We start from the raw sequence: 13,634 nt of genomic DNA, 5'->3' as shown, positions 1-13,634 counted from the left end.
CTTCAGGGCTGAGCTAAGCCTGCAGCTAATTAGGTGTGCCAGAACATGAGCTGAGCTAAATAAGCTTGGTCATTGTGATCCATTTCATGTAAATTAAGAATAAAGAGGTGGAACTGTCAATCAAACTCTCACTTGGCCTGCTCAGTAAAACAATATTATATGCCAACTAATGTTTGGCCGTGGCTGTCTTATAAGACCCAAAGTGAAGCTCTTTGTAGGTCCTTTTAATGCAGAACTTGATGATTGGTAAAGAATTAGCATTTAATTGCTGCCCTATGTTGGTAGAGTACCTTGTGTTATTTACAAATTATAATTATTTGATTCTGTTCAAATTACATGTGGTTGTATCAGTGATGTAATGCAGATTTGGCTCCTGTCATCAAAATAGACATTTTATACTGCCAGTGTTCAGGGACTGAGGGCTTGAAACATTAGCCTGGAATTGGCGGTGGGTAGTGTTCGCCATCATTACCCCTCTGAAACTGACCGTAACTTCAGGATTTACTGCATGCATATCTAAACGCGGAAATCTTGAAGTTGCAGTCAGTCATTCACTGCTCCGACACAGGCTGCTCTATTGATCCCCACCCCTCACCATAGCCGGCAATCTGTGAAATCAATGGAACTGACAAAAACTTTTTCGTGTTAATATCACTGTTACCCCACTAAATGTTAAGCTTTGTTGGAATAGGTGTAACTCCCCCATGTTCTGGCCCTGAAAATTAAATTTTTATATTTGAGTGTCAAATTTCTCCATTATGATTAAAAATTATAATTTATAAAAAAATAATAAACATGATATTTCAGCTTCTGCCTTAACCCCCCCATGTATGTCCTAATCTTTATTTCGCTCTCTGTAACATTTTTAAGAAGTGTAGATAATCAATGCTATTTTATTACCTGGTTTGCTATCTGTGAGAATTCTTTGATATGATTGGCTGCTTAGACAGCTTGTTTAGATCACTGAAGTTCTGTGATGGAGATTCCCATTGCACAGCGCTACAATCAATTGCATGTTGAGAAAAGTAAAGTTTTCACCACAGAGATCGCAAGAACTTTGTGGGCAGCTTTCTTCGAGGTCAGCGGCGAGCGCCTCTGACCGCAAGTTATGGGCCAACGTGTATTGTGGTGCATCCCTATTCTGTAAGGAAAGGAAGAAGAAAGAAAGAGCTTGCATTTGTATAACATATCAGCCAAAATTTCCTGGAAAGCTTCTGGATAATTATGGCATAAGAGCGGAAATGCGCTTTTTTTTCCATGAGGAAATTTGCACGTAACTGCTTTGTGCTGGCTTTACGCCGAAACATCGCTACGCGCAGATTTCCTTGATCATTTGCGATGCTCCCAAGTTACATCTACTAAATCCACACTTAGCTCATGAACATAGCTGTGCCCACATTACAAAGACTAGTTTCTTGCATTTAGCTAATTCTGAATGGATGTAAAATTACGCCCAAAATCTTAGGTGAAAAAGGACCAAATGTCACTAATCCTGGTGTTTTATAGCGATTTTTCTTTGTGTTTTTCCCATACAGAGACCTGCACTGCATTTTGGGTATCTTTATATGCTTTGTTACGGCATCAGCATGTGTTACATTAAAAAGAGAAAAGCAATTGCATTTCTTTAATTAATGGATATAAATGATTCTATTCCCTTGAGTATGGAAGATTAGGGGGTGAACTAATTAAGTGTTTAAGATGATTAAAAGATTTGATAGGGTAGATAAACTATTCCCTCTGGTGGGGGAGTCCAGAACAAGGGGGCATAACCTTAAAATTAGAGCCAGGCCATTCAGGGGGTGACACCAGGAAGCACTTTGTCACACAAAGGGTGGTGGAAATCTGGAACTCTCTTCCCCAAAATGCTGTTGAGGCTAGGGGTCAATTGAAGATTTCTAATGCGATTAATAGATTTTTGGTTAGGTAATGGTATTGTGGGATGTGGAACTAAAGTAGGTAAATGGAGTTAAGTACAGATCAGCCATGATCTAATTGAATGGCAGAACAGGCTTGGGGCTGAATGGCCTGCCTCTGTTCCTATGATGGTTTGATGGCTTCAAACTTCAATTTTCTTAACATCAATAAGTTAAAGGGGGATCTTGATGAAGCTGGTGCATGTTTAGCGCTTTTGTTGGCCCCTGATTGTTTATGGTGATATCTACACCGATTTTTATGTTCCGGTGTATGCTAATAAGATTCTCAGGAAATTTTGGCATAAGTTGCCATCAGCAAAACCAGTGTGGAAACCGACATTCATTTCGGCATAAAATAGATCAAGGAAATTCTGGCCCGTCCTGTTTATCTTGTTTAAGCGTTTAATGCTTTTGTGTAAAATGAACGTAACTTTGAGTGGTTGGAGGAGATTTTAGCCCATACTGGTACTCCTGAAACGTTATTCCAAGTGTCCCCATGGAGTCGTCTTGCTCAGCAGGTGTTGTCTCCTGCTTTCGTGCTCCCATTTGTTGATCAATGCAAGAATGTGTTATGGTGACATCTAGTGTTAGTAAGACAGTACTGCAGCTGTTGTAACCACAGGTTCAGTTTAACACTCTTGCCACACTAGGCTACTGTAACCAGTCAGTTTAAGAGTGGCTAAAGTGGATAGTGCTTTTGCAGCTTGTGTGTACTCAAAATTCTGCAATTTTACAGTGTTTCAGAAGTTGAACAAGTGGTCATTTTTTCACCTAAACAGCAAGTGTTCTGACGAAGGGTTCAACCTGAAACGTTGACTCTGTTTCTCTCTCCTCGATGCTGCCTGACCTGCTGAGTGTTCCCAGCACTTTCTGTTGTTATTTCAGATTTTCAGCATCCGCAGTATTTTGCTATTGTATAAGTGTTGGCAGGTTACTTAACTGTGGAGGACTTCCTAGCAAGGTTCACGAGATAGCAATGAAGAACAAGAATCATTTTCCTTCGTTGGCCAAGGGTACTGAAATTCACTGTTGTTCACCTACATCTATGCCAGTCACTATCCAGCTAACTCAGCACAGTTTGGAATTTAACCATGGCCCATTTTTAGTCTGAAATAGAAACAGAAAATGCTGAAAACACTCAGCAGGTCAGGCAGCATCTGTGGTGAGAGAAACAGAGTTAACGGTTCAGGTCGATGACCTTTCGTCAGAACCCTTTTAGTCTGGATAGGTTGTTGTTGTGCTGCAAGTCCGTACAGAACCTTGGCAGACTGCTCGAGTCTGAACTGAGCTTCATTTTCAACATACAATCTGTCACCAAGATTGCTACCTTTTTGCTTCTGAAACATTAACCACCCCCCCCCAATCCCGAACTATTCACCTCCACCCCACCCCCCCCCACTCTCAAATATATTGAATCCCTGATCCTTGTTTTTCGCCCCTTGAACCATGACTTCTCCAGTGCTCTTCTTGCCTTTCACCCCTTGAACCATGACTTCTCCAGTGCTCTTCTTGCCTTTCACCCCTTGAACCATGACGTCTCCAGTGGTCTTCTTGCCTAACTCCTGGCGTCCATTCTTCATGAAAGACGATTTGTTCAAAATGCCACGGGCTGTGTCCTCACCTGCACAAAGCCCCATGCTCTAATCACCCTCCTCTCGCAAAGCTGCATTGGCTCCCTGTGCCCCAGATTTTAATATCCTTGTCCTTGGTTTCACCACCTGTTTTGTTTTCAAGAGCCTCCTGAAAACCTTTCTGCCCTTTTAATTGACCATGCTAACCCCGCTCCTTCCCAACTTACTTTTCCTCCAGCTCAGTGCTCACTTTTTTCCTCTGCCCTATAAAGTGCTCCGAGATGTCTATCTGTATTTGAGGAGTATCATAAAGATTGAAGATGTAGTGGAAGTACACCTGGCAGGGCCTTTATTCACTAAGCCATTGAAGGAGCTTCAGTTTTATTCTTATACACAGTTTTATTTCTTTACTTGATAATTAACCTAGGTCACATTGCAAATGCATGTGTCATCTCAGTAATTTGAAGTATTCTCTCTAATTGAACCATTGATTTGTTGAATATTCTTATTTTTCTTTTGTGTTGTATACTTAAAGCTAATGTTGAGTTTGGTATGTTTGCAGATTTTAATGTGGAATTGCAGCTGGATAAACTAAAGCAGAAGGGTGCTATCAAGAGAGTTATGTTTCTCCACAGTTCTCTTTCTCATTATGAGAAGAAAATGAAAGTAGAAAATAACCGAAGGAGAGTTTGTGAAGAACTGCAAGCCTATCTGAGAGTATGTTGTTACCATATGGACTATTTCTCTTATTTGAGCAAAATTGTATATTTTTAATTGTTTTGAGAGCAAGACACTTGCTCTCCTTTTCTTGGTGTCCTCAAGGTACACATCCTCCTCAACTAAGACAGCAGGTGAGCTGCTCCCACTTGTCCTGCCAATACTGCTCTGGACCTAGTGGCTGAGAGGTATATCACAGCGCTATGTCGTTTCCTCCAGGAGTAGAGTGTTTGGGCTGTGTCACTTCATTCAACATGTGGTGGATAATGGATACAACCTTGCATCTACTCTGTGACACAATATTTTAGGGCTCCAATGCATTTTGTCAACACAAGCCTTGTGAACAGTGTGCTAATATTTAAATATCAGTTTTGAGGGTTGTTAAAATACATATCAGGAGAGTTAGTACATTAATACTCAGAGCTACAGAACTGGGTTATGTCAAGTTTGAGTCCTGTTCTGCTAAATTGCTGATCTGAGCCATGTCGCGCAAGGATGCACCATGTGGAGGCTATGTCTTCTCACAGGAGAGAGGGAAAAGTGTAGGACTGGGTTACACCTGGGATGTTTCTGGTGTTGCTAGGCAGCCCACTGAAAAATTCATTCAGGCATGTGCGAAATAGACTTTTTTGTCTGTAGAGATATCAGGAAAGTTGTATGAAGCAGTTGAAAATTCTAAAACAAAGGGGTACACTGTACTTTTTTTTAAATGGCTTCACCTTACACAAATGCAACTTGCAAGCAATGGGCTGCAGGATACAGTCTTTTATATATCATTTGATGTGACAAATTGCAAATTCTAGACATTTGTAATTAAATTTAGAAAAAGCTGGAAATGCACAATAGGACAGTCAGCACCTAGAAGAGAAATGTAATTGAATGTTTCAATAAAACATAAAACAAAATGTAGCCCATCTTTCTCTTTTTTGCATATTGACTGACCTGCTGTGCATTTTCTGTTTCACCCTTTATCCAAGCGGTTGTTTTTTTTTGAAGATTGACTAAATGGGAACAACTGTAAGCACCAACGTACTTAAAACCAAATGAAGGCCTGTTGTGCTGCAATAGGGGAGCATTTGGGCAGGTTCTATACAGTCCATCAGTGTAGCTTCACATGTCAGCAACTGCTTTCACCTGCTGCAGCCCAAACCCTTTGTGATGGGGTTTTTATATTTTGATCTTGATTTTTATTTGAGTCTAAGTTTTAGTTGAAGCAGGTGATCCAAAGACATTGGCATCAATGTCATCATTAACATCATTACCAGTGCTACCTGAATAAATATGGTATTGTGTAAGCAGTTTGTCATAGTGACGGTCGATCCCCTAATGGATTTATGGAATAACAGTTCTTATCTCCTTTTGTGGGGATGTTCACACACTGGAATCCCCCAGTCTCTGAAATTTGAAATGGCTTGGTGTACCATGAAGTATGTAATGTGTTGTACCTTTTGTCATTTGTCAGCTTATAGGAATTTATTTGAGTTTGAAGGACATAAAACAATTACAAAGTGAAGTGTTTATCTTTTAATTTATAGGATGAGACTGAGTTCAGAGACAAACTGACTCACATTGCTATCTACATGGAGTACAGTCTGGATTTAAAAACTGCACCCACTCGCAGTGGACTGCAACCAATCCTCAACCAATTTACCCCAGATAATATCACCAAACAGGTCAGTAACCTTTACAGTTCTCTCTATGAACTGAGATTTACTTGGCTAATTATCTGCATATTTGGTGACATTTTTTTCTTGCATGTATCTTTTCTTTACCCAATGATTTTAAAGTGCTAAATATTGCTAAAATTAACCTTTATCCCTTTCTTCAATTTACTTCTCTCTGTCCCTTTCCCCCAAGCCCTCCAAATACTCAGGCCACGGACCATTCCCTGGCCATTAAACCAGGTAAGGAACCTGATCTACCCATGCATCATTGTAAACAACCTCATTTTAGGAGGTGTGCGAGAGCAGCCTGGTTGACTGCCATTAAATTTTCCTTCCCGTTAGGGAAGTGTTGGGTTTCAACTCATCGCTATTTCTTTCTCAGTGCCCTCCCCAATCCTTCCCCTCTCCAATATGTATCTGAGATCAGGAGCTCTGTGTGATCCATGATGACAACTTTTTTTTAGCTTTTCACATTAGCATATCTGGATCCATTTCAAAAAATTTCTTATGCAAAATGCAATATTTTGAACAATCCTTGTGGATCAATGGTTTTGCTTGCATTGAATCATTTGCTTGCAGCACAAGACTTTTGAGTGTACTGATCAAAACACAGTCTGTGCACGAGCTTGATTCTGACAGCGCTTCTTAATGCTGTGTGTGTCTCGGTGACTGCTACAGTGCAAAGTTTGCACTCCCCACTGACTCTGGAAACTTGCCAAACCCTTCTCATCTAGGTTAAGCACAGAAAATAACTTCTTTTCTTTTTCTGATGATACCATTTATTCTAATTTAAAGTCAAGTTATATTCTGGGGGCTGAACAGTGATTTGACCAAACTACTTGCTCCATTTGTGCATCATTACTTGATTGGTGTTTTCTTTCTCTCTTGCAGGCCCACATTTTACTGGATTGTGGTGATGACAACATCTGCAAACCTGATCTTAAACTTTCTGTGCGAGGGTATGTTCAAATAGATTGCAACTGGCTGTTCCCTTAATCCTGTTAATACAATATTTTTTAAATTAGATTGTTCAACAAATCTAACTGCTTCAATTTGCTGTGTAATACTTGAGGCTCTCAATTTAAAAATGATGCTAATCTGTGGCCCATTTCCTCTTCAGGGATCAAAAGCAGCTGTACATTGGTGATGATAATCCCTTAACCCTGAATGTAAATGTACAGAATGAAGGTGAAGGAGCCTATGAAGCTGAACTGTATATCATGTTACCACCACAAGCGGATTATGTTGGAGTTGTTCGCAACAATAAAGTAGGAAATTTGAACCTTTGTGTATTAAAGTTGTATGCCTTGCAAAGGTTACATTGGATTCTAGTACTACAATTTGTGCCACAACTAAAGCCCAAACAATCAAACCCATATAAATGTTAATATACCCATCCAACTCATTTTCTCATCATATTTTGACTAAATGCAAAAGAGAAAAGACTTAAAGAATGCTACGGGTTTTAAAATAACCTATACTGTTGAGTAACTCACGCGATTTGTTTGGCAATATATGTACAGTTTACGTACAGTTAATGAAACTGTTCCACAGACAAACAAAATAGTAGGCAGTGTTAGCATTTAATTTAGAATGCACAGATTTTGTAGCATTACTGATGTTATCGTAATAGTTTACTATAATTTAAAATAATATGTAATGAACACAAAAATAGACATGTTGTTTATAACATGGAAAGCAGGGGGTTATCCTGATGAGATTTTTAACAATAAGCCTAGGCTCAAAGTGAGCACTTAGACCATTTATATTGGAAGTCATTGACTTATAAGGGATAATTAAGGAATATAAGACAAACAGTATGGTTTAAAGTGCCACTTTACCAACACACTGTGAAAATGCTAGACTGCGCAAAAATGTGCTGAAAACAGATTGTAGAGCAAGTGCAAAAAAAAACTACTTGCACTTTAGGGAACCACATTTTTCAATATTTTACTCAAGTGTCACTTGTAGTACTTTTTACAAAGTCATCAAATTGAAATATACAATTAAAAAACTGTATAGTAAGTGCAATGCGAGCTTCTTCAATGGCATCTACTAACCTAAAATGGAGGCTTTACTGGCAGTTAGTGTTGGAAGTATGACTGTGAAATCTAAGTATGGGTCAGTGGTAGCAAATGCTAAATCAGAACAAGTAAGCAACTTGCCAACATTCCCTGTGTGAAAAATATTAAGAGAGGAGTGTAGAAATTATTCAAAGAGTTAGTTGATGTGCAATAAAAACAAAACAATCAGACATGGAAATCACTGAAAACTGAAAAGTATATATTGCATTGGGCTGAATGCAGAAGTAAAGAATACATTTGTTCAACCAATTTTGATGTTTTCACCACTGTTGAGTCTTTACTTATTTAGCATTTCTACATAATCTATAGCTCTATTGTATTTGTAAACTGAAGAATTAGATTATCTTCACTAGCCTTGGAAAATATTCAAATTAAAAGTAACACAACTAAAATTCTAGAATGTATATTTGCCTTCATATAAAAACAAGCTCCTGGCCTGTGCTTGTGTAAATGTGGGAGCTGGTTGGCCTGTTGAGCAATTATATAATTATGTGCAATGCAGCAGGAACTAAAAATTTTAGATGATGTTGGGGAGTAAACTCTTTATTTACAGTTGGTACGAAACATTGCAGGTACATCTGCTTTGTTTTTCAGAGTCTTACTAGATTGTCCTGTGCTTACAAGATAGAAAATCAAACTCGGACAGTAGTTTGCGACCTTGGAAACCCTATGAAAGCTGGAACAAATGTAAGAAAACTAAATCTTGATATTTGGAGAAATTATTACTTCTAGAACAGAGCAGCTTATGCTTTCTGTTCAGAGCAGGACTTGCTGTGGCAAGCCTCTGAAGAAACCTCTGAGGGCCCCTCTGCCAGCCTTTGAATGCTGGATGCCAGGCCTAACCTGAGTTCAGGATTTAAACCGGACTATTGGTAGTGAAATCTGGCAGAGGCAGTAGTTCTTTCATTTCAATATCTTTTGTATGCACCTGGCCCCATATGAGCAGATACATTTTAGGCCGCCGGGCTTGCCCTCAGGAACAGGAGAGAGGCAGGGACATGGCAGAGCATGTCCCCGAGCAACTCCCAGCCCCTTTACTGGAAAACTGTCAGGAGAGACCAGAGGTCAATGTGTTTTATTGAAGAGTTGAAGAATTTGAAATTGATTTTTGTAATTGATTTTTGCTCCTTAGTTCTGGGCAGGTCTGCGATTCAGTGTACATGAGCTACAAGAGGCAGAGGCAGCTGTTACCTTTGACCTGCAGATTCGAAGGTAGGTTTCTGTCTTTACCAACTACAGGAAACTTTGTGCTATCCGGCACTGACGGGACCAAGCTGTTGCCGTTCCCTCAAAACTGCTGGACACACCAGCGTTAATGTTGAAGCATACGGAGCTTTTCATCTCCGTATCTGACAACAAACACTGTTGCTTAGCAACTGCTTCTAAACAGTCAGCCAGTACCTTGGAAGCGTCCCTCTGAAGCTGTTGCTAAGCTACAGAGACTTTGCAGAGCCTGACTGTTGAGGAAAAAAAACCTATGAGAAGAAAAAAAACCTAACCAAACGGCTCCTGATTTTTGCCGGTGGCTCGAGCTTGCCGGACATTTAGCCTCCGGATAACACGAAGTTTCCTGTATTATGTACATTTTCTATCATTTGCATTTGTCGGGCGCTGTAGTGTGTGAGCAGGTTAATGAGATCCACACATTAATTGTTTCCTTCTGTCACTAGTAAAAGGAACAGATGAGTGCAGCCTGTCTCAACATTGTTCCACAGGGGCCTTGATTACCTTACGTGCTTCTCAATGAGCCCTAAACGGTTCCTAGTGGAGAAAGGGAGTTAAAGCTGGGAGTAAACTAATTTTCTATTTTACACAGAGGGTTGTTTTTACACTCCGACTCCATCCCTCTCCCTGGCAACTGTCTGAGGGGTGACGTATTTGACCCCGAAATGTGCTTCTGACTACATATCTGCGCCATCACTAAAACCAGCTACTTCCACCTCCGTAACATCACCCAACTCCACCCCTGCCTCAGACATCTGCTGCTGAAACCCTCCTCCATGCCTCTAGACTTGACTATTCTAACATGCTCCTGGTTGGCCTCCCATCTTCTATCCTCCATAAACTTAAGGTCATCGAAAACTTTGCTGGCCATATCCTAACTCGCACCAAGCCCATTCACCCATCACCCTTGTCCTCGCTGACCTACATAGGCTTCCAGATGAGCAACACCTCAAATTTAAAATTCTCATCCTTGTTTTCAAATGCTTACATGGTGTCACCCCTACTTATCGCTGTAAACTCCTCCAGCCCTACAACCCTCCAATTCTGGCCTCCTGCACATCCCCGATTTTAATCGCTCCACCATTGGCGGCCTTGCCTTCAGCTGCCGAGGCCCTAATCGCTGGAACTCCCTACCTATGCCTCTCTGCCACTCTACCTCTCTTTCCTCCTTTAAGGCGCTCCTTAAAACCGATCCATCTGCCCTAATATCTCCTTATGTGGCTCGGTGTCAAATTTTGTTTGATAACGCTCCTGTGAAGCACCTTGGGATGTTTTACTACATTAAAGGCGCTATATAAATAGTTGTAGTATTACTATTGTTATTAGGCTGAGGAATGCACTACCAGAGTTAGTTATTGAAGCAGAGACCAGTCAACATTTAAGAATAGGTTAGAAAGGTGGTTGAAAGAAAGGAGAATGAAGGTATGTGGAAACGGGACGAGCACATAAGATTAGGACTATTGCTTGTATGGAGGATAAACACCAACACGAACTGGTGGACTGAATGGCCTGTTTCTGTGTTAGAATTACATGGAAATGTCATGTAAAATCGACTTCTGGTATATATCCCATTGAAAGGAAGGAAGAAAGAAATACTTATAACACATTATCATATTGTCACAATGTCTCAAAGCATTTCACACCAAATTATTTTTGGAATGCAGTGATGGTATTGCCTGAGCTTGAAGAGTCCACATCCTGCTGTCCCAGCTGAAGAGGCATTGGGGGTAATTTTAACCCCCAAGAATGGGTGGGGTTGGTTCGGGTGGGAGGTTAAAATGTAAAAAAATCTGAAACGGAAACACAAGCCGCCTTGAACCCGCCCACTTCTGGTTTTTAATGGAGGCTGGCCAAGGGGCGGGTGACCAGGAGGCAGGTCGGTCATTGAACCCTTTTAAGGAGGTTGCATGCCTCGATTTTAATAGTTTTTCTATTTTTAATCACTGTGGGCTGGGTTTCCGGGGCCTCTGGAAACCTGACAGGTTGAAAGGAGGCTAGAAGGGCTGGATCCACAACATAATTTAATAGGACAGAGTCAGCATGGTTTCATGAAGGGGAAGTCATGTTTGACAAATTTGCTCGAACTCTTTGAGGACGTAACATACAGGGTGGATAAAGGGGAACCAGTGGATGTAGTGTATTTTGACTTCCAAAAGGCATTTGACAAGGTTCCACACAAGATTACTGATCAAGATAAAAAATCACGGGATTGGGGGTAATATACTGGCATGGGTGGAAGATTGGCTATCTAACAGAAAACAAAGAGTTGGGATAAATGGTTCATTCTCGGGCTGGCAATCAGTAACCAGTGGTGTTCCGCAGGGGTCAGTGCTGGGACCCCAACTCTTTACAATCTATATTAACGATTTGGAGGAAGGGACCGACTGCAACATATCCAAGTTTGCCAACGATACAAAGATGGGAGGGAAAGCAGTGAGTGAGGAGGACATAAAAAACCTGCAAAAGGACATAGACAGGCTAAGTGAGTGGGCAGAGATTTGGCAGATGCAATATAATGTTGGAAAGTGTGAGGTTATGCACTTTGGCAGAAAAAATCAAAGAGCAAGTTATTATCTAAATGGAGAGAAACTGCAAAGTGCTACAGTACAAAGGGATCTGGGGGTCCTGGTGCATGAAACACAAAAAGTTAGTATGCAGGTGCAGCAGGTGATCAGGAAGGCCAATGGAATCTTGGCTTTTATTGCAAGGGGGATGGAGTATAAAAACAGGGAAGTCTTGCTTCAGTTATACAGGGTATTGGTGAGGCCACACCTGAAATACTGCGTGCAGTTTTGGTTTCCATATTTAAGAAAAGATATACTTGCTCTCGAGGCGGTTCAGAGAAGGTTCACTCAGTTGATTCCGGAGATGAGGGGGTTGACGTATGAGGAAAGGTTGAGTAGGTTGTGACTCTACTCATTGGAGTTCAGAAGAATGAGAGGCAATCTTATCGAAACATATAAGATTGTGAGGGGGCTTGATCGGGTGGATGCGGTGAGGATGTTTCCACTGATGGGTGAGACTAGAACTCGGGGGCATAATCTTAGAATAAGGGGCTGCCCTTTCAAAACTGAGATGAGGAGAAACTTCTTCACTCAGAGGGTAGTGAATCTATGGAATTTGCTACCCCAGAGAGCTGTGGAAGCTGCAACATTAAATAAATTTAAAATGGAGATAGACAGTTTCCTAGCAGGTAAGGGAATTAGGGGTTACGGGGAGAGGGCAGGGAAGTGGACGTGAGTCTAGATTCAGATCAGCCATGATCCTATTGAATGGCGGAGCAGGCCCGAGGGGCCGTATGGCCTACTCCTGCTCCTACTTCTTATGTTCTTATGTAAGTGCATTCTGTGATGGCGGGGACCTCAGGAGCAGGCCGATATGGATCATCCACTCGGCACTTCTGGCTGAAGATGGTTGCAAACGCTTCAGCCTTGTCTTTTGCACTCACGTGCTGGGCTCCACCATCATTGAGGATGGGGATATTCATGTAGCCTCCTCCTCCCGTTAATTGTTTATTGGTCCACCACCATTCACGACTGGATGTGGCAGGACTGCAGAGCTTTGAACTGATCCATTGATTGTGGGATCACTTAGCCCTGTCTATAGCATGCAGCTTCTGCGCTTTAGCATGCATGTAGTCCTGTGTTGCAGCTTCCCCAGGTTGGCACCTCATTTTTAGGTACGCCCGGTGCTGTTCCTGGCATGCTCTTCCATACTCCCTGGCTTGGTAATGGTAGAGTGAGGGATATGCCGGTCCATAAGGTTACAGATTGTGGTGGAATACAATTCTGCTGCTGCTGATGGCCCACAGCACCTCATGGATGCCCAGTTTTGAGCTGCTGGATCTGTTCTGAATCTATTATTTAGCATGGTGGTAGTGCCACACAACACGATGGAGGGTGTTCTCAGTGTGAAGACGGCACTTCGTCTCCACAATGACTGTGCGGTGGTCACTGCTGCCAATACTGTCATGGACAGATGCAAACAGATAGATTGGTGACGATGAGGTCAAGTAGGTTTTTCCCTCGTGTTGGTTCTCTCACCACCTGTCGCAGGCCCAGATTGGCAGCTATGTCCTTCAGGACTCTGCCAGCTCGGTCAGTAGTGGTGCTACTGAGCCACTCTTGGTGATGGATATTGAAGTCCCCCACCCAGAGTAGATTCTGTGCCCCTGCTACTCTCAGTGCTTCTTCCAAGTGGTGTTCAACATGGAGGAGTACTGATTCATCAGCTGAGGGAGGGCGGTAGGTGGTAATCAGCAGAAGGTTTCCTTGCCCATGCTTGACCTGAAGCCATGAGATTTCATGGGGTCCGGAGTCAATGTTGAGGACTCCCAGGGCCACTCCTTCCTGAATGTACACCACTGTGCTACCACTCCTGGTGGGTCTGTCCTGCCGTTGGGACAACACATACCCAGGGATGGTGATGGAGGAGTTTGGGACATTGGCTGAAAGGTATGAT

The 13,634-nt window shown here is 41.8% G+C and overlaps 1 protein-coding gene across 1 annotated transcript in view; it reads left to right on the top strand.

Annotated features, from left to right (window-relative positions):
• The window catches only part of itgav (integrin, alpha V), a 183,719-nt gene that overhangs the window by 136,805 nt on the left and 33,280 nt on the right, over positions 1-13,634 (top strand). Inside the window, exons 17-22 of the mRNA XM_085985922.1 lie at positions 4,047-4,201; positions 5,737-5,874; positions 6,757-6,824; positions 6,986-7,133; positions 8,544-8,636; positions 9,082-9,161. Coding sequence (XP_085842048.1) covers positions 4,047-4,201; positions 5,737-5,874; positions 6,757-6,824; positions 6,986-7,133; positions 8,544-8,636; positions 9,082-9,161 — 682 coding nt within the window. The remainder of the gene's footprint in view (positions 1-4,046; positions 4,202-5,736; positions 5,875-6,756; positions 6,825-6,985; positions 7,134-8,543; positions 8,637-9,081; positions 9,162-13,634) is intronic.

Source organism: Somniosus microcephalus, chromosome 4, assembly GCF_052327205.1.
Source record: "Somniosus microcephalus isolate GS21.2 chromosome 4, FLI_Smic_1.0, whole genome shotgun sequence".
Lineage (NCBI taxonomy): Eukaryota > Metazoa > Chordata > Chondrichthyes > Squaliformes > Somniosidae > Somniosus > Somniosus microcephalus.
Note: the sequence above shows the minus strand (reverse complement) of the source record. Positions and strands in the feature narration are given on the sequence as shown.